General features: G+C 33.9%; 1 protein-coding gene across 2 annotated transcripts in view; it reads left to right on the top strand.

The window, feature by feature from the left end:
* Positions 1 to 24,949, top strand: part of LOC124359002 (cyclin-G-associated kinase) — a 107,859-nt gene that overhangs the window by 12,413 nt on the left and 70,497 nt on the right. For both annotated transcript variants that reach the window (XM_046811329.1, XM_046811330.1), the window contains exons 7-10: positions 2,506 to 2,731; positions 4,986 to 5,132; positions 19,212 to 19,332; positions 22,121 to 22,291. In XM_046811329.1, the coding sequence (XP_046667285.1) occupies positions 2,506 to 2,731; positions 4,986 to 5,132; positions 19,212 to 19,332; positions 22,121 to 22,291 (665 nt within the window). The remainder of the gene's footprint in view (positions 1 to 2,505; positions 2,732 to 4,985; positions 5,133 to 19,211; positions 19,333 to 22,120; positions 22,292 to 24,949) is intronic.

The raw sequence follows: 24,949 nt of genomic DNA, 5'->3' as shown, positions 1-24,949 counted from the left end.
CATAAACTTACCTCTATAAACAAAAATGTTTGTAGGCAGTTTTGTAATTTCCGACAATTTCCCCAAATAGTGAGTTATTTGTCAAATGATTGAATATTTACTTTTTTATACCTTTTTATGCCCGTAATACCGGTACTTTGGGATTATACCAACCGCATCAATATGAAGAACACAAAAATATAAATTTATAGAAACAAACCTGATAGAACGAAAAAACAACACTTTAATTACAAAATTACAAACTTACAACGATTATCAATGGGGTCAGGTTCCGTTATATGCCCCCAATGCTTAAACCTTTTTCAATGAACTTAGAACGTTATAAAACGATGTAGTTGAGTAATAGAACTAACATTCCATTAATCAACAAGCATTTCCAGGTATTGTGATCGGTATTTTTTTCGCTGCTGTTATCTTATCTTTCTCGAGAATCCTGATTACGGCAGGCCGCGCGGCGGGACTCTGCAATCACGTTATCTACTAGACGCTCGACTTTGACCTATGTCTGAGGTTGGGGAGGGGTTTGCGATAAGACAATTCCTGTTTTATATTGAAGAAATATTGTTCTACGCTAATCTAGTAATCAGTAAAAGCAAAATGTCAAATAACGATTCATGTCTGGGTGTGGTCGGTATAATCCCAAAGTACCGTAATACCTCCCTCACTTTCACTTTTGGCATCGTCAGATGATTCCGAATCTGATATGTTACTGACAAAAATATCACTCAGATCGTCAACATAACCTTATTGACTGAAATAACTTATCAGACTAAACAAAACAATGAAGAGATCAGCTGTTGAAGTTGGGATCAAATCAGCTGATGAAAATGGTTGACAAACCTCTACAACTCAATGTAAAACTGCAAAATCACCGCTATAGAGTATACAAATTTACTACGTTTTTACATCCAACAACTATCCAGATTGCGTATATCGCAAATTTACCGCATTTGGATAATTTATAAAGCCAGTGTAAAGGATTTACCAAACGTCCGACATTTCGGACGTCCGAGGTTTTGGTCTAAACAGCAAACGTCCGAAATGTCGGACGTCCGAGGTTTTGGCCAAAACAACGTTGTCCGATATTTCGGACGTCGGAGTGCAAAAGGGTTAATAAATATATATAAATACACATCTAACAATCCTTGTCATCTGTAGTGTAGCGACAGTATTTAGAATAAAATAAAGACGACGTGGATAAATTAATAGTGCCGTTTTTCTAGTTTATTGCTATATAAAATACATTGAGAAATGTCATAAATTATGGATGTTATGTCGTTTGCGGTAAACCTAACCTTGCGTAGCGCGATGTTAGCATTAAGGAGTGGTTTGCTAACATTACATGGTCATTGGTTGAAATTAAAATTTACAAAACACTAATCACATACAAAAAATGTACACATGAAACGTCTAAATTCTTGACAAAACAAATGATTAAAATAAAGCCTATGTGCTGTTATTTGATGGCCGACCATCCTAACCTCAAACAAAACAGATTGTCACCGTGTTTGGAGTTTGGAGATGAAGTGAAAGCTAAATTATAAATCAAACAACGATTCCAAAACGGGTGATGTAAAAGTAATATAAGTCTTCCTACATGCCATCCATGATTGAAGATGATTTAATTTAAATTGAAATCGGCGTGAGAACACAAATACAAGGATTGTTAAGGTAATTATATATGTAAAAAGCTTTAGCAAGTTTTAGGTTATGATTTTCTTAAACTATTATTAAACTTACAAGACTTTAAGATATGAACCACTCTCAAAATAGTTTTCTTCAACCCTTTAACCACCACGCCCAAGATATGCTGTGCAACTGTACTTTTGTGAACAAATGCCACGCCCGAGTATAATTGTTTTCATATTATCAGCTTGTTTATTTTTGTTGTATCACCTGTTATATTGTGTGCTTGGTGTTATATTATGTTATAAATGTCTAGAAGATAGCTTTTCAGTTGGTGGTGCAATCTTTTGGATAATACTAAAACTACTTGGACACAACATGCTTTGTATCGTACACAAGTTCAGGAATGGTTACGTAATACGTTGAGTTTTTAAGAGGTGTTTTCGATGATTATTCGTAGATAGTTGTGTGATAGTGGTAATATGTTATGATTATTTGACAAATTTACATTATTTTTGATGTTTCAAACATTGTTAATTGTTTACTTTATTTATGAAACTTTAAATAAACTTTAATGTGTTATGTCAAAAACTCCTAGAAATTGAAAAAATACTCGGCTCTGGGGGATCTTAGTATGTAACGAAAGCCGGTGTACAGGTGTAACCGCGAATCCAGGAACCTGTTAAAGGGTTAAATTGTGCCGGTTGAGATATTTGACTTTTCATTAAACCTCTTGATGCCAAATACTACAATTCACTTTTCAATAATTGGCCGGAAAATATTAAATTTATTTGTAAATATCACCAAGTATTTCTTTTGAGCTCCAATGTGTAGTCCAAGTATTGTCTTCAACTGTTCTGAAGTATCGATGTTGCCCAGATGAACCGGTGTACGACGCCCATGTACCGCGCTCCGGAAATGGTGGACACCTGGAACAACTATCCTATAGGGTGTCCCAGTGATGTCTGGGCTCTAGGCTGTCTCCTGTACATGCTCTGCTACAACAAACACCCCTTTGAGGATTCCGCCAAACTGAGGATACTCAACGCCAACTACACGATTCCACCCGGCGACGCCAAGTACTTGGACTACCACCCCCTCATCCGTGAGTATCACAACCCTTACTGCGTTCATATTGAGATTATCAGTGAAGAACTCTTACCAAGTATTTAGTATTAATTATTGTCCTTTCAGTGGTATAAAAATATTTTAATAAGTACAAATTTTGTCTTACATAATTAATCCGGTATTTATTTACAATAGCGTGGAAAATGGACTTTTTTCATGGGTTGGGCATTTATAGCCAAGTATTATTATCACAGGTGCATATAAACTGGGGGGAAAGTATATTATTGTATTATATTGATGCCTTTCGGGCATTATTGCGTTAAGGAGCAGGGGCATCACGTGATCTGGGATTCGACTTTTGCAAGCTCAAGTTAATTTTTTTTCTAAGAGAGCAAGCAGTGCGCAGCATCGTTGATAGGATTAACGTACTAGTCAGCATCATTTCAGTAACTTATCACTTACCTTAATGAACATCCAACACAAAGGTGTGCCATTACCACTACTGAACTAGGAGGTTAAGAATAGACACGGAGGAACAAAATAGTTCAAAATGGCGTCCCTTCTTTATTTGAGAGAGCCACGGAGTAATACCAAACTGTCAAATATGGATAGTGTTGCCAGAGGTACTGTCAAAAACAGAGTTTTCAGAGGATTTCAAAAAATCGTAACTCCTTTGATTTTCGTTGCCGACGAATTTTTTCTTCACTATTGTTTCAGGAAAAATTGTAGTTTTCAGGAAAAAAAATGAACATACCTTTCCATGGTCACGTTATTGTAAATTGATACCATTAATCCTTTAAGTCTATAGTAATGTATGAGTGTTGAGTTTAGCTCAATTCCACCTTCCACTTTGTACAGTGTCTAATCTGACACTGTAATACCTGAGTCCTGGAATCTGGAGGCCATGTTCATCTCAAGAGATTCAAAAGAGTGTTTTAGAAACAATCCCAAATTAGAAAACTGAGGTTTCTACACATAATGTAGAAAATTTTGGAAAGGACATAGTCTTCAGGCGGACATGGAGTCAAGTCTGTGACAGTGTCAGATTTCAGACACCGTACTAAGCGGAAGGTAAAACGGAGCTAAACCCAACATTTGCATTATTGAATCAACCACCATAGCTACACTATGCTTAGAAATGTGGTTTGTTTGTATTTGGAAAAACTGTACATCCTGAGTCGTACTTACGATCATCTTATGTGTAGTGTATCAAAATATTCCAATAATTCTGTTTATTATCCTGTTATTAAATATCCAAATTAAAAACAAGAAAACATTACAAAGGGTTTTTAAGAGTAACAAGACAACCAGATACCCTCAAAGGATTTCAACCTATCTCATTTTGATAGGATAACAGGATTTCGGATATTGCCGAACGTTATGTGTTACAAAAGGTTACACGTTTCGAGGATTGGAATCTATCCTCTTTGTCAGGTGAGGAGGAATTAGTACATAAAAAAATAAAGAACGGAAAGGAGAAAAGAAGGAAAGAAAAGGATTCAAATATACCCAAAAGCTGCTTGGAATCTAGTCTAGACATTGTCACTGCAGAGAATGCAAGTCCCGAGCACAAGTCACGAGTACGAGAAACACAATCACACCAGCACGGATGAAAGTGGGATACAAACAAGAAAATCGATGTTCGCTCTTTCTTTGGCACTGCGTCGTGTAATGTGAAACAATGGGACAAGAAGGTGATGGTCAGGAGGAGGAAGGGGTAAAGGCAAGCCAGTTCCGGTCCTATGTTTGTACAAATGGTGTGTGTACGAATTATCTTGGTGGAGGTTTAATCTTTTTAGGTTTCCTAGTTAGTTATTTTTTTAATACTGGTACCCAGAGTGGTCTAATCTCAACCGAAGGTTGACTTAGCAGTTGGTCTGGCTAATTTTATGTACGAAGCCTCAATAAGTTTTCATTTAAAAAAATTCTCGTGATGTATTATGTTGGCTTCATCCCATTTCACTTGATGATTTTCAGACCAGCAATTTTAGAATTTTCTACTAGTCCTTTTTTCCTATTTTCTGTATGTTTTCATCTTATTTGTGACTAAAGAAAATGTGTTGTGAAAAATACGAAATGAACTGGTAAAATATACTGTGATTACAATATAGTTCAATTGATGCTAACAGGAATTTTTCAGACATTTTCCATTGTTTAGTGATAGAAGTAAATCAGTAAAACTGTTTAATAATACAAGTACTACAAGTGGAAGATGTATTTCTCATAGCCATTTTTACTATTTTATATTTTTTGTTCTTCGGAAAATATATTTAAAAACAAATGGATTGCAGGTGGATGTTTGCAAGTGAACCCAGACCAGAGACTCACGGTGTCAGACCTGCTGGAGCGACTGGCAGCCATCTCGGAGACGAGAGGCATCAATCTGCGAGAGCCACTAGCACTCGAAGGCAAGCGGATAGACTCCAGTACCCGACCAGGTGATTACTGCACACCGCAGTAGCATGCTCATTGCTCATACAATCCTTCCGTTTTTGAGTCCTTATTAAAAAATTAACGCCTTGTTTTTTTTTCCAATTTAAGTTCTGCAACATTCTTTCCCTTGTAAAACTAATTCAGTTGTGCTCAGGGTGTAAATATTTTAAAATTAAACTACAAAATTCTTCTCATAAATATATCTTAAAACTAATCTTGGAACTAACTTTGCCTAATAACACATTCATAATTGCATGTAAAGATGTACCATAAGTTGGTAATAAATTATATTATATTCATAGAGCCCTATTTTATTATTTCCTTTCAAAAATTCTTTAACGAAAGTAGATTACTGATTGTTTTTGCTTGTGAATTATGCATGTGCGTTGTATATGTTTGCACTAAACGTTTCTGAGTTCTCATAGTATCGATTACTGTAATATCATTAATTTATTAGGGTAAGCATTACCAGTGAAGAATTCGTACAGCACATTTAGTACCAATTGTTATCCTATCAGTAGTATAAAGTCATTTGGTAATTGTGAAAGTAACGGCCGGAGCGGCAAAATGCGAGTTTAGCATTATTAACTTATTGTAATCGTCCTACAGAACAAAACAATATAACGTTTTACCGGGTGGAAATGAGAAATAACGAAATTGTAGAACATAAAAAATGGAACAACTGTTTACGCATGGAGCAATATTTCCATGTTGTACATCCGCGTCGGGCGTCACGTTACCTTTTGTGACCATGATTCAACCTCGTGATGATGTCGTCGGATGCGGCGCCATCTTTGGAAACGTAAATGAAAAATAATACTGAAATTAGCAAAATTTTGACCCAAATGAACAATGTTTTTAATTTCGAGCTACAAATTAATTAGTTGTTATCGGGTTGATACTAGTGCCTTCGGCCGCAGCCCGCGCTGATGTCAACAAAAGAAAAACATCCCTCGAGATAGTACCTATCAGTAAAGTATCAAATTCTAGAGGGGCTAATCAGAAATATAAATTGAAATTTAATGCAAAAGCAATTATTTAAAGTATAAAAAAACTTAATAAATCATGAAAAACCCTTATATAAATGGACATTAATAGAGAATACTTACCATTAATGTGTTCCATAGAATGTGCAGAAACGCAAAACTCCAAAGAAATATAGCGTTGTCTCAGTGGCTTCAAATGCAACATGGTCACCAAGCCAAAATATGTCTCTATGTGTTTACATGTTTTCTATCAAAAAAGGAACCTGCCTGGGCCGATTTTAAAAAATTACAACATTTAAAACTTTTTTTACTACTTTTACGAATTTTTCTGTCGCAACGAAACATCAGAGTCTCCCGGTTTAAAAACAATACGCGACCGCACGACGAACAAATACACTCATTATTAAAAATTCCATGCTCTTTTAATAAGGAAATAATCTCGTTTCGGTTGAAACGTAAACTCTTAACATGCCCGACAAAACACTCCGACACACCAATTCACTACGATTGGTCGAACTAGTGGATGGTTGATACATGATTGTCACACACTCACTCGATCCAACCTACAGTACATGTGAAGTATCAATCAATCAATCAATCATCTTTATTCATCATTAAGCATTCATTATACATGCAATAGATGTTGTCAAAATTTACAATATATTAATAATACATTGAAGTATGTGTTATGTCTTAATTATTTACAATATAAAATTAGAGAACATACTTAATCATACCATATGCAAATACCTTTACCAAAATAACCAATTTTAACAACTTAAGCCTCAAAACAGGTAAAAAAAGGTAAACAACCAAAAAGCAACAACTTATAATAAACATTAAAATGGCATACAATATGACCATAATATAACACTGAAATATATAATAAGATACATAGCAGGACAAAATAACATGAAAGGTTAAAACTAAGCAATATAGGTAATTCAGAATCAGAAACATTTATTGTTTTTAAACACACAATGTGTGATTAACAAAGTCAAGCCTTATAATAATAATATTAACAAATCCGACTTTAAATGAGTAATGCTCTAAAAAGAAAATTTAACTACAGTAGAGCTAAAATGGTAACAATATAATCAACAAATTATTCAACAACAGTTATTTACTAACAACGAGGTCTCAATAAATAAATAAATAAACAACAAGATTCAGATACCCTACGTATTCTCTAAAAAACTACTCTAGACACTAATGTCAAAATCATAGGCCAAATATTCGTCAATTGAATAAAAAACAATTTCCTTTAGAAACTTTTTTAGTTTTATTTCAAACTGCTTCAAGGGCAGACACCATAATTCTTTTGGCAATTTATTAAATAATTTTATTTTCATACACACATGACTACATTTAGTCTTTTCCAACCTTACTGGTATTGTTTCGAGAAGGTAGTTTTTGCCTAGTAGGGATTATGTGTTTCTCGTCTTGTAGGAAGATTATTCAAAGAGTGCTTGATATCCATCACGCAACAGTAAATATAAAGATTAGGGAGAGTCATTATTTGTTACTCTTTAAACAATGGCACACAGGGATTCCCTAGCAGATACATTTTTATAATTACCCTCAGAGCCTTTTTCTGCCATTTAAAAAACAGTTTGTGCCCCACAAGAGTTGCCCCATAGAATTATCCCATACCTCATATGGGAATGGAAAAAAAGCATAATATGCAGTTATCAGCGTATTAAGAGTGACACAGGTTCTTAGTTTTCGAAGAAGAAAGATAACTCTAGATAGTTTTTTACATAACTGTTCCATATGACAGTCCCAGCTTAACCTACTATCTATATGGATACCTAACAGCTTAACAGGCTTTGTATTCTTTATAAATAGAATGGTCCAGTGAAAAATACAATAGTTTCAGTTTTTTTTGGTCATTTACAATCAAAGAGTTAGAGTGGAACCATTCTATTGCTATATCTAAGGCATGTTTTTCTTGAATAATAAGCTTATCTAAATCTTTATTACAATTAACAAGCGTTGTATCATCCGCATATAGAATTGAAGGGCAAGGAACATTGAAAGGAAAATCATTTACAAGAGATAATAAAAAGTAGAGGCCCAAGGACTGATCCCTGTGGAACTCCCATCTCTACTCTTCTAAAAACAGATATTATCCTCTCCTGGACAACCATTTGTTTCCTGTCACTTAAGTATGATATCAATAGACTGAGCTCCTTGTCCCTTATACCATAGCAAAAAAGCTTTTGTTTTAGAATCTCAGGATTAATGCAGTCAAAAGCTTTGACAGATCAATCAGTAACGCAGATGACAACAGTTTATTTTTCAAAATTTGCCAGAACTTTTTCTGACCACATTTTCTACTGCATTGATTGTATTTTTACCTGACATAAAACCAAACTGTTCCTCACAGAACAAGTTATTGCTAATAAAAAAAGAATTAATCTGACCCTTTATGCATGATTCAAAAATTTTACTAATAATTGGGACAAGAGAAATGGGTCGATAACTTGACGGGGTCAATCTTTCACCTTTTTTGTAAACTGGTATCACCTTGGTTACCTTGAGTGCCCTCGGGTATATCCTTGTTCCAACATTTTATTGAACAGGAAAGATAATGGGTTAACTATTACCTCAATAATATACTTTAAAACCTTGTTAGACAGCCCATCAAGTATCTTGTGAAGTACTGACTTCTGCCCCGGAGCACTCAGATAACAGATACGCTATCAGTCCCAGCCGCAGATAATATTTACAGATATCCAGACACAGCACACAAACAGAACATTGAAACATTAAAAACTTAACTACTTTTTAATATACCCCCTAAAACCATGTTATTTGTCATTTGCACCCCCTAAAATCATACATATTTTTTGTTCAGGAGGATGAGTAGAATACGTTGATAACGTCAAATTCGTGATTTGCTAGGTCGGCCTTTAACCTCATAATTGCCAGTCATTTTAATAAGTGAAATTTTATATGAATGTTGAGTTCAGCTCAATTGCATCTTCCATTTTGTACAGTGTCTGAAATTTGACAACCCTTTCCACCGCAGTACCGTTACATGTATAAAACTTGGTTGCTCCACCATGATTTGGGATCGTGTCTAAAACATCGTAGTGCACTCAATTGTGCACCTGATGAGACAATGAAAATACCTCTTTAAATAGATTACATTTTTAAGCTTTGTTTTTAACTTCATCACCAATTAAAAAAAATGTCTTCAGACGTATACTAGAGTCCAGATTCTAGGAGTAAATTCTGTGACAGTGTCAGATTTCAGGCGCTGCACTAAGAGGAAGGTGAAATGGAGCTAATCTCAATATTCGCATTTAATTAATCCTTTCCACCATAGCTGTGTTATGAGTGAAATGTTGTGTCTTTCAAAATTTATTTTCTTCTATATGCAAAAATTGCCAGCCTTAGTAATGTGATTTGTGTGTATTTGGAAAAACTGTACACCCTGACTTGTACTCTTTCTTTTTGTCTCATTCTTGCATGAAAATTATTTAATCATCATAATCTGTCTTCTAATTCAATAAAAACAACTTTGAAAGTAGAAACCATACAAAAAATTGCTTCAAGTAAATTAAACAAATGTCATTGCAAAAATTTGGCCAGACTGTCCTGCTATCGTAGAAACTCGGAAAAGATACCTGGGAGCATATCTCCTCAGCCCCAAGGACATTAGAGAACAGGAGCCCATAAATCTGATTGGTTTTTGCAAAAGCCTCAGACTTTAAGGACACAAAATTAAAGTAAGGGAGGCGCAAAGATCCTATTAGGACTAAGCGCAGGGACAAACTGTCCTTTTCCCTCAGGAAGGAAAAAACCCTTTGATGTGGTTAAACGTGATGGAATTGGCGCCTCATGACCGCCTTATGCGGTTTGACGTTCATATAACTCCAGCCATCAGTCTATCATCTTGCGGAAAAATCCCGAACTATTTAGACCAAGTAATAATGCGAGAACGTTGCGGATACAAGGAACATGTTTTGCTGTTTTTTTATCGTTATTTCATTTGTCTTAACATTTACGATATTCCACAGCTGACTGCAGATTCAACAGGGGATTTGACTTGTTTACCGGGACACATTTACTTGTGTTTTACATTGGTGGATTTGATTGTTCGTTAGAAAAGTGTTTGTGACCGTAATATGTAATATTAGTGGTGTAATTAGATGTAAAAATGACAGCACGGGAGAGTGAAATTGAGCGCTCTGTGGACTATGATTCTGATGATAGTGTTAATGTTGATATTTACTACACTCAGTTGCAAAGATCACCAAATTGTGAGGCAATTGATGAAGATGACATTCTTAGCTGCTCTTCATCTAGGCCTACAGGTAATCAAGTACCTGCAGTTATGGATGTCGACGATGGCAATGTTAGTGAACATGAGTTTTTACTACCTAGACCTACCCAAAACGAGTTTAACCAAGGTAGGCCTACTAGCCTAATAATGGAAACATTGGCTTAGAGTTAAAGCAAGGGGATACCATAGAAAGAGAGACAGACATATCATTTAGGCCATAACAGGCTTAATGGTATGAGTAACTATATAAATAAAAAACTGAGACAAAATAGGTCTAAAGAAAAAGAAACAGGAACTCTATGGAGAGGTATGGATGAGTATGGAGTGAAAAATTCAAATTATTATTGATAATCTAAAATAACAAATTTAAATCATACAAGCTGGGCCAAAATGTCACTATTGATGAATTTCTTAACTCCTGGAGGGGGAGATTATCCTTAGAACAATACATACCGCAGAAATCTTCAATATTTGGAATTAAAACTTTTGGATTGTGCGAGTCATCTACTGGTTTCACATGGTCTTTCCTTGTGAATACTGATAAGGATGATGTCTTTACTGTAGGATGCCCTTTACTAACATACATACATCAGAAATTATCACTATAACATAACAATTTATAACGTATTATAACAAAATTAACCTATCATTCATAATACATAAATAAAGAACCAAGAGGTAGTAGCACCAGTGCAGCTTTGCGGAAAGAATCAACAGTGAGTCTGTGACATTATAGACAACACTCAACATACAACAATCTAACAGCAGTTCACATTACGTGTGCGCTGTAATCAGGACTTAAAAAAAATCAGAAGAATTTTAATGTGATACTACTGTTTTCGAAGATTTAAGTGTTTTCTAAAAAGCCAGACGTTTAGATAATTTTTAAAAGCTAGGAGGATAGGAGGACAAACATTAGAAATGAGGAAATGTCCTCCTAAAGCCGGACGTCTGGTCACCCTGAACCTGGCCATCAAGACTAAGAGAAAGGTATTTTTAGAGAGAATCCCCCCTACAGAAAAAAACGACAGACCACAGAAGAGGTGTTGTGTTTGTACATGGAAGTGCATAAGAAAAGATTCCTATTTTTCGTTCCCATACTGCAAAGCAGGGCTTTGTTGGGACACCAAAATCAACTTTTAACAGGTAATAAATATGTTAACATCCATTAAAATAGTTTTACAATAAAATAATTACTATGTATACATTATGCAATTCGTTATATATATTTTTGTGAAAAAATTACGAGTATTTCACCAAAATTAATTAAGATATTGTATTTTTACTAAACATCTAAAGTTATCATACCAGATTTGTTAAAAAAAGTACTGCTGTAATGGTTATCATCTACCACTATATAAGTACTGCATCAAAGAGTTAAACATTATAATCCAAAATATCTGTACTAACCTAGTAGAAAATAATATTCCGGAATGTACAGGTATGTACTAAGTAAATAGAAAATTATATTCTAAAATGTCTGTACTAAGCGAATATAAAATGATATTCCAAAATGTCTGTACTAAGTGAATAGAAAATGATATTCCAACATTTTTGTACTAAGCTAATTGAAAATGATTTTCCGAACTATGTCTATACTAAGCGAATAGAAAATAATGTTATGCTAAATGAATCCATTTATTAACAATACATTTACTTGTGAAAAGGTTAATAACTTTCAAAATTGACAAGGCTAAATTCGTAAATTGGCCTAGATCAATATTTTTGTGGCTTTTATCTCAGGCTCATCGGTTTGTAACGTAATGCAGTAGTCTCCACTTTGGCGAGGATTTGCATGCAAACGTATTTAGTATTTTGTGCATCTTTATATTCTTACCAATCTATGATTATTAAGTTTATGTTTTATGATTTAGGTGATGTGCATGACGTGTGCAATCCTCATGTAAATTTGTGAATTTTATATAACTTAAAATACAGAAATATTTAAATGACAGTTTCAAACCTTTTTATATGTATTAGAGAGTTTTTGCCAAATCTCTTTGTCTGTTCTGATTAAACATGTTAGGACGAGTGAATAGTTAAAAGTGTGATGTTTTTTTAGTAAATGGCTCAGACTAAAGCAACTTTAAACTTTTAACCATATCAAGCTAACTAATTCCAGTGCAGAAAACACTAGAAATGCTAATGAAGTAAATCCCAAGTTGTGTAAAGGGATGTGAACTGTTTTGTATACAGAACTTTTACATTATCGTACATCACACAGTGGCAGTTTTTGTTTTTTCTTTAGAGTTATGTCTGTAGACAATTTTGTGTTTAAAAAACAAAGCCCTGTCAAACTTCCGTCCAACAAAAATTTCTTCTGATCATTTTTCTTATTATTAAAACCAACAATATGCTCATAGCTTTTGAAGCATATATTAGATAACAATTATTGTTGTATGCAAAATGCTTTAGAATTGTTGTTCTGCCAAACCATTATGTAAATACGAGCTTCTTCACCTCTTATATCAGCAGGGGGGAGGGGTGGCAATAACCTGTGATACTTGCAACAATGATCAAAAGTCAAATTGCATTAGACATTTAGTAAATGCTCAACTCTCTATTAATTGTCTGTGCTATTAAACTACCTAACAATTATTTTTCTCTTTATGTAGTAACTTTACTGTGTTGTTTACCTATATTGTTTACCTATAATTCAAACTATTAACTTATTTAAGTTCCCTTTAAATTTGAAATGACAAAATTAAAATATTAAAAAGACTTTTTTTGTGCAAAGTACTGGTCAAAATAAAAGGAAAATCAAAATCAAAGTCTTCTTAAATGCAAAACAAATAAAAACTGGTATTAAAATTACACAAAAATTATATTAAAATAATTATCAAATAAAAAAACAAATTTGAGTGAACAACTTATTATAACTTATGAGCCATCTCTAATATAATATATTAGTCTTGAACATTAAGTTAGCGTAGTTGAAATTGGCTTTAGCATTGGATCGGAAAGATCGGATACAAGCAGATTAGCTAGCAATGGGTGCCAACATAGGAACACCATTTCTGAAGGAAAATGAATTATTGAAGACTAGAAATAACATTAGTATTAAAAATAAAATTATCAAGTCTGAAGGGAATGCATGAATAATTGGAAAACTTACAAGGAAGATGAATGAATGAATGTTTTCCATCAACTGTACATGAAATACACTTAAAAATGACAATAGTAAAGCACTAAACAGAATTGTTTTGAAAACAATAGTTTACTAGTTATCTAGCTAAGATATTACGTAAATAATTAATAAGGAATAAAGCCTGCATGGGCATTCAGCCTGTGCGCAGGCTTCAGTTGATCATCCGCCACGATAACAAAATGAAGAACTTGATATCTTTAATAGCATTTAATAAATAGAGATGTATTTGGTAAGGTAAAATAATTATTTTGGAAAGTGTCTGTAACAGAAAACCAATAGGATGAAATAAAACAATTGAGTCTTCAAATGAAACATATCTTTGAGGGGCATGACAATAAACTCAAATTTTCATCCAGGCCATAAACGTATTAAATACAGTAGAGGTTTGAAGATAGAGTCCTATCAGACTCTACATTCAATCAAAATTTCTTCTGATATTTTATTATTATTGATGCAAACAATTTATTCATAGTTTTTAAAACAACGATTAAAATTGCGTTTGGAGTTTTACTGAGCTGTAACACCACAAAGTCTCTGCTGTTTCACTAAACAGTTCACTATAGTTTATTAGTTGATATAAATCAGCTACAGTAAATTACCCAGTTCTATCTCCAGGTTGATCGCCTTGTGTTTATGAAGAAACCTTATTACTTTTTAATTCAACAAAAATTAATACCAATGTAGCCTTTATTGGGACCGTCTCATATTTGGACAGTAAATATTAAATGCCTAATCCCAAATCCTGGAAAATTTTCCTTGTTCTTTTGGACAATCCAAAGATGAACTTCTTACAAAGATCTCTTTTACAAGAATGAATATTTAAAATCAAAAGGATTTTTAAATCATGCTTTCAAAAAAGCCAGTGGTGCAGTCTAGCGAGTATGGCAGTTATTGCATGATAGCTAAGTCAAGCAACGTCGACCGTGGCTGCTGTTTGTATGGCTGATCACTGAGCGATCCTTTCCTTGCAAGCAGCCTGCCTGCCCGGCCGTTTATGGTGGTTCGGTCACTTCCGTTGGTCCCCATATGAAGATAGATCTCTGAGGCTATTTGTAACCTCCTAAAAGAAATATTTTTTGCATACCGGTCTTCTCTAACAATTCTTACAGAAAATGGATTCAAATTTGACTTTTTATTAAATGGGGATTGATTTTACAGTAGAAGCTGCTTCACTATCTATCAACTAATGGGTAAGCCAAAATATATGCACAGACTGTAAAAACGTCTAGTAAAATTCAAAGCAGATGTACCTAGTCAAAAATGCCATCAGGTGAATTTTCTCAAAGAAGAAGGAAAGAACAAAGGTGTAATGTTTGTAGTAACTGTATTGGTGCGCTGTAGAGGATATTGTTTTTGGTACTCCATATCATTCTGTTTGTTCAAAGCTATTCTTGTTGTGCTAAATTTTGTTAGCTTATAATTAATATTTTTGGGATTACAATAAATATGGAATAAAATCGAATTAAATTTGTAAATTTCACAATAGCAATGAGGTTTCTGACGGTGGTTGTTGGTGGTGGCGATAAACTAGATATGGGATGAAAGCCTAGTTCCATCACATTTACAAATAAGTTCGGTCAGATTATTGAAATTAGTTTGAAATAATAACACAGTAGAAATATTTCACACCATGTGTCTTATAACAGGCTTTGCTAAGGTTGCATTTTCAATTTTCAAGGTTATAGCTCATTTCATTCTACAGATGTTCTGCATCATACAATAAAGTACATTTTTACATTACTCTGGCAGGAAAAGAAGAAATTATGTCAGCCTACTGAGTGATAGTCTTCAATGGCGCTCAGCCAAATTCCATGTTCAAACCGTTCCAGGTTCAAGGCTGTAGACGTTGATGTCATAATGCTGTGACGGAATTTCTGCACCAAGCACCGAGTGAGCCGAAAATGCTGTTACATCACTCATAGTGGCGATGTTATTGAGAATTAGTCAAATTTAGTTTATGTACAGTTAAAACCAATGGTATGAAGAAAAATTTCAAAAAATTTGTATTATTTACATATTTTAAACCCTGCTGACCTCCCTTTTATAGCCCTTATTCTAGAAGGTCCGCATTGTGCTTGTTGAAGCACACAATGGCGGTTCTCCATCACATCGCACACACATACGAGGTGCGACAACAAAGTAATGAAACTGATTTTCTTTGCAAGATATGGCAACCCTACAGTCTAGTATAAGCACAATATCTTTGCACTTTGCATCTTTACAGGGAACTGCTTTGAAGAAGACAACACTTAACTTGACTATAATGATAAGCAGATTTTTTTCCACATCAGTTTTATTACTTTATTGTCGCACCTCGTATATACAGTCATTTTCCTCTTTCCTTCTTCCAAACACTGGCGACATCTTTTACCCAGAAGTCACCCTTCTTTGTAAATGGAAGTGTCTCTGAAAGCACATGCAGAAGGTTGCGTTAGAGGAGGTCCCTGCTTGGGTGGCAAAAGTGCTTCGATGACCTGTAGGTGGAATTCATACAGTTGCATGGTGTACCCAGTATTAGCAACAGAGAATTCACCATTATCGTCTGAAGTAGGTGAATAAAACTCTTATACCAACGTATTGATTAATGATCACCAGGGTAGTAGGAGAGAGGGGTATCTACACCTTTCATGTTGGCATTGTATTGTGCTTCTCTCTCAGACATTACGCATGAGGACCACATTGTTGTCATGCTCTGTTGAGATATTTGATACGACTCTCCTGTCCCTCCATTTGGCCACCATGACACCTTCAGTGTATCAGGTGATTGTTCCCCCTTTTTTCAGTTTTGCCTGTTTGACATCATCTGGAACGTGCTTTCTATTCAGACTTAGGATGCCAGTTCAGTATGTTTCGTTAGACAGCAGTTTGGAAGCAAGGGAAAAACTATTATTATAAGATTAAAAAAGATTACATTTTTTTTAAAACTACATTAATTTTTTTCTCATCAGATGCATAATACCTTTGGTAGCATGACCTTTGTCCCTTAGAGGATTCTTAGCTGCAGTGAATGAAACAACTAATCCCTGAGGCTCACAGAGGGAGTACGATTTGATGCTGTATTTATGGCATTTTCCATTTATATACTGCCTAAACATCAAACATCCTCTCCACAGTACCAATCCCTTGTCAAGAATTCCAATTTATTTAGTCAATCATCTGCTACAGGACCGTTACCTTCCACGTTCTTAGAAAAGTGTAGGAATCTGGATGTGTAGGAATCCTGGTAGCGATTGATTCTTATAGTTCCCATGTGAAGCAAAATAACTATAGACTTGTAACATTCTGATACTGCCACATCTTGCCACTTATTTATATTTAGTCTTGTATTTTCAGTTAATACAAGAAGAGCCAACGCTTTTCAAAACATCGAGGAATAGGTTAAACCAATCTGTTGGCTTGTTATCACCTGGTACTCCCTATTTTCTCCTGTGAATTCTACACGACAAAAACCCTGCGTAGAAGAAGCCCGTGATGGTCGAAATCATTGTCCAAATTATCACTCTCTTTCCCACCCATTTCATAATCACTGTCATCACTTGATTCAGGACCATTGTCACTAGGGTTTGGAACAACCACATTGTTTATAGACGTTCATGGAGCCATACTTGTAGGCTGTGTCTTTAATCGAAATATAATTCAGTGGACCACTAAATGTTCCCCAAGCAATGCAAGCTGGTGACTCATTCTATAGTTGTATGTGTGGGCAAAAGCCGGGGAATCCTGCTCACAGCACCGGCGTGACAGTTCAGACAACATGATAGCCTGCTCGCCACACTCAGTGTGTTAAAATTTCATATAGTTGTGGTTTGGTTGTTTACAAATTTATTTATTATGCATTTTTCTTGTTACTATCATGGTTACCTGTAAGACCAATGTATAATTTACTAACACGCACTATTGTTGAACTTACCGTTATTAATACGAGGGCCATCCGGAAAGTAGTACCCGTTTGTGAAATAAAGATACAGAAGTAAATATTAACAAATATAAACATTTTTATTGAAAAGAGCATACCTTAAACTACTTCTCCACATAATCTCCAAGCAAATTTAAGCATTTGTCATAACGTGTGACGAGTTTTTGTATTCCAGCGCCATATTCCTCCGCCGCCAGCCGATTGAAATACGTAGTCACGCCTTCTTTAAGTTCTTCATCACTGTCAAATCTTTTTCCCGCCAAAAACTCTTTAAGTTTTGTAAAGAGATGAAAATCTGAAGGGGCCAAGTCCGGGCTATATGGTGGATGGTCGAAAATTTCCCAATTGAATTGCTGCAGAAGTTGTTGTGTTATCCCAGCTGCATGAGGCCTGGCATTGTCATGGAGGAGAATGACGCCATCAGACAATAGACCTCTCCGTCGATTTTGTATTGCCCGCCGTAATTTCTTTAATGTTTCACAATACGCATTAGCGTTAATAGTGTCTCCACGGGCCATAAAATCAATAAGCAGTACACCACGTCGATCCCAGAAAATGGTTGCCATAAGTTTCCTGGTGGACAGAACAGTCTTGAATTTTTTTGGTTTCTTTGGTGAATGAGTATGATGCCACTCCATTGACTGTCGTTTACTCTCAGGTGAAGCATAACAAACCCACGTTTCATCACCAGTAACTATGCGATTCAAGAACTTCATGCTTCATCAGAATAACGTTCCAAAAATGTGAATGCAGCAGCCATATGCTTGGTTTTGTGCTCATCTGTAAGCATGCGAGGGACCCACCTTGCACAAATTTTTGAATAATGCAGATGGTCTTTGACAATTTCATGAACAATTGTTCGAGAAACATTAGGGAAATGTTCACAGATGTCATCAATTGTGACGCGCCGATCGTTCCTCACGAATTCTTCTACTGACCTCAGCAGTTGATCTGTAATGACAGATGGTCTCCCTGAACGCTCATCGTCGTGTGTGTTCCCCCCCCCAAGTTGAAATTACGACACCAGCGCCGAACAGATGACTCTTCCATCACATTGTCTCCATACACTTCCTTTAATTGGCGATGAATATCACAAGGTCGAACGTTTCTTGCGTTGAGAAATTTTATTACAGCCCTCACTTCACAACTGGCGGCGTTTTCAATTTTTTTAAACATTATGAACTGCCACAAAAACAACACAGGCAATGCTAGCGTCACGGAACTTGTAACAGAGAAGGCAGACAAGCCACTGAAGCGATTTGACCTTGACCGGCGGCTACTCGCGTCGTCAGCGCCTCACGCGGCGGAAACGGGTACTACTTTCCGGATGGCCCTCGTATATAAATAGAGCTTCATGCAAATTTTCAGGTCTATAGGTCAGGTTTTTTCGAAATATTGTGCAGACAGATGGACAAGTATACAGACAAACAGATAGAAATGAAATTTTGGAAAATGAAGTGAATATAGTATGTATGGCTTTTGGGGGGTTCTACCCCTATCACCCCCCTTAGTTATGCCACTGATACTGTCACAACTGAATGCATAAAAAATCAGTTGACAAATGTTAATCAACATAGAAACATTTTAATTACATAGTTCTCACTCATCTTCATAAATGCTTTACAGCAAGCTAATTTCCACAGCACACCAGATCCTTCAGATCGATGCTGGACTTGTCTGTTGGGCAAGTCAAGAAATTCATTATTAAAAAATTGTATATAGGTAATTTTTTTCCATTAGCTCTTGCAATGAACAATGGCCCAACAAATAACGGGATGGATCGCACTAGTTCTCCTTCAGCCCACCAGATTCCGCCTTCACCACACAAAGTACCGCCTCCACACCCACCTCCGCCCTCTAGGTAAGTTTTTTTGTACATTTATTTTCTTCTTTTATTTCCTTTAAATTTTCAGTTATTTTGAATAGTGTCTAAAACAATCCTTTGAGGACCCATATTTCTTCAGTTATTGACAGTACCAAAAATAGTTATTGTCTCATAAAAAAGATATGCGAAAAAGACTGCTGTAAAAATAGATGTTTTATAGACTGTCCAAAAAAACAAATCATAACGTTGGTAATATTTAAATGTTGAGTTTAGCTCCAGTATTCCTTCCTCTTCATTCATATTAAATATTAAACTCAACATTCATATTAAATCAACTCCTCCCACCATGACTGTTTTGTGTGTTGGTAATTATTGTCTTAACTTAATATTCTTTTCAATTATATTTTTTGAAATAATCATACTCAATGAGAAAAATATTATGTAGCGTAAATTTAAATTATATGTATTAATTTTTTATTCCAAACAAGAAAACAACGTTTCGATACAGTTTTATCTTAAGGATGAAACTAGAAATCTAATTAATACTTGTTTTTGTTTTACAATTTTTTTGGACAAAACTGCAAATGTTTATTACGTTAGATTATAAAATAATAACTTTATGATGATAACAATTTTCAACTTACACATTGGAAAAAAATATTGAGCGATTTAGAGGTAAATAATATAATTTAATTTATTACTAACCTTTCATTAGTGCTGTAGCTTGATTTGATGTGTCAAACATTGTTTTTTTATTACTTTTAACACTTAAACAATGGTTCATGTGTCATACAGAGTATGAGTGATACTTTTTACAAATATTTTCTAGATTATTGTCAACATTTTGAACACAGGAAGCAGAAGGAATGCCGTTAAAAAATTAATATTTAATAATATTAATATTTAATGTAATTTATCTTCTAATTTACTATTTGGAACTATAAGTAATGTTTAAATTATAAAATTGTAATAAACGCGGTACCAAAACACCTATCACAAGACGGTACCGTGATTATGACACTTGTTATTAAATATTTATTTAAATATTAGTATGAGCTCAAATAATAAAGTATATGTATTAAAATTAAACAAAAGAACCATGTACTATACATATAAATCAACCCCAGAAAAACAATGTGAATTAAGGTACTATATTTTTGGACTTTTTTGATGTAATTCAATTGTCTGCAATGTTATAATTTTTTATAACGATCAATTTGTATCTTATTTTGTAAAACTTTCTATTCTATTTTTGGTTGTTTCTGCAGTATATCTATGGTTGTAGTAAACAAATACATTACTGGTTGATCTCCTTTCTGTTTTTTTCTTATTACAGTGGGGTAATTTTGTAAACGACTTCTAATGAGTGTTTTTTGTTTTCTCAAAAATTATATAGTATTCTAGCCTGTTTCATTAGCTAAAAACAGTAGCTAAGTCAACCAAATCACAATAAAATTGAAAATTTTATGAGTTTTATCAGAACCTTGTATTTTTTTTGCGTGTTTGCTGGAATTTGTGTAAGAACATCAATGTTTTGTTTTACAAAAATGTACATACAATTTTAAAAACTAAGATAAGTGAATGAAATAAAATTTTCCAAGTCAAGAATTACATTTTTATAAAATTACACCAAATATCATGGATTAGTTTTGTACTAAAAAGAATTTCTTGCTTTCAAAATATACAAAAAAGATTAATATTTTTACAAATTATTCTGAATATGAAAAATCTTATATATATATATTTCAGATGCTTATAAATTACTGTATATTATAGCCATTAGCTAAAAAAAAAACAATAGCTCAGTCAACCAAATTGGAATAAAATTGAATTTTTTGTGACAGTTTTGCAAAATCCTTGAAATCTTTTTCATATTTAATTGGATTTGTACAAGGAGGTTAGGTGCAGGAATATTCAAATTCACATTCAAAACAACTTTATTCATATCATTTGTTCAATTACATTTAAAATTATACAAACAAAGAACGGCATCAGTCATATTTTATTTAAAATATTTTTATATTTCCATAAATTCTTCAAATGAATATTAGTCAAAAATGTTGTAAGGTATTTTTTTAACAATAAATTATTTCCTATACTGAGTAAGTCTTTTGGAATTTTATTTCTAAACTTAATGCCTGCCAAGCGTGGTTTCTTATAATGAAACTCCGAGTGTTTTGTACTGCCGATTGGTTTCTATTTCGTAAAGTAAAGAGTCGTGACTTGACTCTATCGAGGTCATTTGTAAACATTTGATCTGACTGTCATTACTGTTTCAAGTATATACATTCCATAATCAGTTAAAATTCCTGATTTAGAAAAATAATCTTTCACAGAATCCCGGTCCTTTAAATTTAGTATTATTCTAATTGCCTTTTTTTAAGTTGCAGAATGCTTTGCAGATTTTTATTACTAGTGGCCCCATACAACGCAACGCCAAAGATTATATGAGAATGTATGTGTGCATAGTAAATGGTTTTTGAATTTCTGTTGAGCAATATTTGAACATAGATTTAAGAGCAAACAATCTGGAATAGATCTTTTATTCACAAAGCCAAAATGTGCTCATCCCAAGTTAGGTTCCCATCCAAATATAATCCTAGAAATTTGGTTTTTGTTAGCTGAGAATTTTTTACATTGTGCATTATATTGAATGGCCAATGGGTTAAGAGAAAAACGTTGAAGGACAACGGATCTGCTCTTAATCCTTAAAGCTTTAAAAATAATGATCTCCTAAACTTTGATTTATTTATGCAAATAATTTTTGTTGTACAAAAATAAGAACTGTGATTGGAAGAAAATAATCACGTGTGTATTATTCCAGACCACCTCCTGTCCACCAGCCCCCGCCCGCAGTGGCCCCGATGAGTGGTGGTGGAGGGGGAGGGGGTGGAGGAGGAGGGAGTGGGCTGTTCTCAACTATCAAGGGTGGTGCTGGCAGTTTCTTTAAGGGTCTGAAGGACACATCATCCAAGGTGGTCCAGTCTGTGCAACAGTAAGTTGACGTTTTTCATGTGATATCCCTTAAGGCTGTACTAGTGGTTATGATGATTGTCATCCATAGGAGCAAGACTATACCTTAAGTATTCCATACCTTATTTTGGTTGCTAGATAAATATAAACCATTCTTATTATGTTAAATATACAATTGTAAAATAAGACATTTTCTAAAAATCTACAACCTTTAAAATAAAGAAGTGAAATGGTTTTCATTTTAAGGAGAACAAAAGTTAAGGCTGTTTCAATAAAGTGTATTTTATGAAATAAATCTATGGATTGTCATGATATTTAACACTTTGTACCCTGAGCCTGAGTATAGGTCGGGCCGCGTCGGCAGCGCCTGCTACCGGCGCCCGAGTATAGCTCGGGTCGTGTTATTTAATTGTATTATTTACACTCATCTTATTTTTGGATTCAAACATTTGGATTATGTTCATTGGTTGTCTAAGTTCGTATTTGTTAGTTTTGAGATCCCTGGGTCACGTTTTAGTAATGAAATACGTATATTTGTCGTCGTACTACAAGCGAGTCTAGACGCTGATCGTAGGCGCCGTGGCTGATCGTCGGTACTGACAGTTTGCTTTGTAGTGTTTCACGTTGTGTGTTGTGAGTCTTAGTGATGTCTTACTAAGTTTTCTACAAATCTTGCCCACAAATACTGAGGCAAATGTTATTATAATGTATTCTAAATGTGAATTTAACTGTTTGTAAATAATCAGAGCTTTAGTTTCTTACTGAATGAAGTAAAGCAAATGCAAGCAATGTGAGGTTATCCGTGTGTTTTTGTTTTTTATTTACACTAGCTTTGTTCTTTCTTCTCAACTTCCCGTTGATTTTCTTTTATATTCTTTACTTATTATTTTAGAGTTTAAATAATATGGGTGATGAAATCAAAAGTGATGCAATTTGCGATCTTTTGTTTGACTCCGAGTCGGAAAGTGACGATGATATTGATACACACCTGGGACCAAATATTGACTTTATGAACGATCTAAACGAAAATGTGCGAGATCCTGTATTTGATTGAGACCATTGTGCTTTAAAAATTACCACACTAAGGCGAACTACCTGAACTAACAAGCTATGTAGCTAAAACTTTTTTTGTATTTTTTACATAACATTCAATATTGTGTAATAATTTTATTTTGAAAATAAACTTTATATTTGTATACATTTAAAAAAAGTAAGTATCTCTATCTTTAAAAAAATATATAGTATGAGTTTATAACATAATTACTGTAATAACACAGAATTTTTTAAAAGCATCATAAAACCCCAGGGAGCCACGCCGAAACATGTATTAAGGGCCCAGGGTACAAAGTGTTAAGTATGTAAGGCAAAGTGTATTATAGTGTCAATATGCAGAGTTGTCTTTTTAAGTGAACACTACTAATCGTAATTTGTTTTGTGAGTTTTTAGGCTATTTGGAAGGAAAAGTTATGATATCAGTGAGAATCTAAATCTATTTTATAAATCAAAGTATTTATTAAATCTGTATTTTATAAATATATGGATTTAAAATTGTTTTGGTAAAACAGTTTAACATGTTTTGAAAGCTTTACAACTTAACAACTTTCCTAAAATAATAACCTTTAGAGGATGGGTGCATTATGGAAATAATCATACAACTAACGATACAAAACCTTAGCCATTAACTTTTGCTTTCTTGCAAAGTTCATGAGTTTCATTCAAGGCTCATGATGTTATTTATCACTATTTAAACAAATTCTGTGGTAACAGACTACTTCAGATACAGACGTACTACAAGTATACTAAATGGTAAAACTGTTTAACGGAATAGACTCTTTTTAACATAAATATATATATATATAGCTTGTAGGAATTAAAAAAGTGTTATTTTTTATTTGTGAATAGGAAATACAATGGACAAAGTTAGAGTCAAATTTCGGATTCTGAAGTAAGAGTTTTTACCAATAGACTTACAATAGTATAAAATTAGTTCTAGAATTATAAGCACTGCTTGTTAATATGGTTGTAAAATTTACCTAATTTGATATTGTTTTAAAATCTTCATTTAAAATCATAAAGAAAACATTTTGAATATATAATTGAACATAACAAAAATATAAATAGTATATTAGACTAACAAAAAATGTCACTTAAAAACTATACTTACAGTTCCAATTAGGGCAGACATTTAAAACTGTACTACACAGGGTTCGTTAAACAAAGCAAAAAATATTAGTATAGTATGAGACATATCATGCAAGCCTGGATGTTTTGGTTTTACGACAATAATTTTAAGGGATCTCAATTAATTATTATTATTTTAAAAAGCCTTATCCCAGGCTTGCATAGGTATGTCTCTTACTATGGTAATAATAAAATTTTTATTTTTTGATAACATAATCTGTAATAATTTGTCAAAGAATGTATGTACAATGAAAACATCCTATTTGCAGAATGGGAAGTTATATTTTGTGGGGCACTAGGGAAACGAAGTAAAAAATACACCAGTAATTCAAATTTTTCATAAATATGTTAAAAAAATAAATAGTAAAATTGGTCTCTAGAAATTAAAAAATTCCTATAGAGACATACACTCAGAGAGAAAATTTCCAAAAGTAATTTGAAAATATTTAGATTTAACTCTAACAACTTAAAATTTGCTCCTTTTTTACAGAAGAAACAG

This window comes from Homalodisca vitripennis, chromosome 4 (assembly GCF_021130785.1).
Source record: "Homalodisca vitripennis isolate AUS2020 chromosome 4, UT_GWSS_2.1, whole genome shotgun sequence".
Taxonomy (NCBI): domain Eukaryota; kingdom Metazoa; phylum Arthropoda; class Insecta; order Hemiptera; family Cicadellidae; genus Homalodisca; species Homalodisca vitripennis.
Note: the sequence above shows the minus strand (reverse complement) of the source record. Positions and strands in the feature narration are given on the sequence as shown.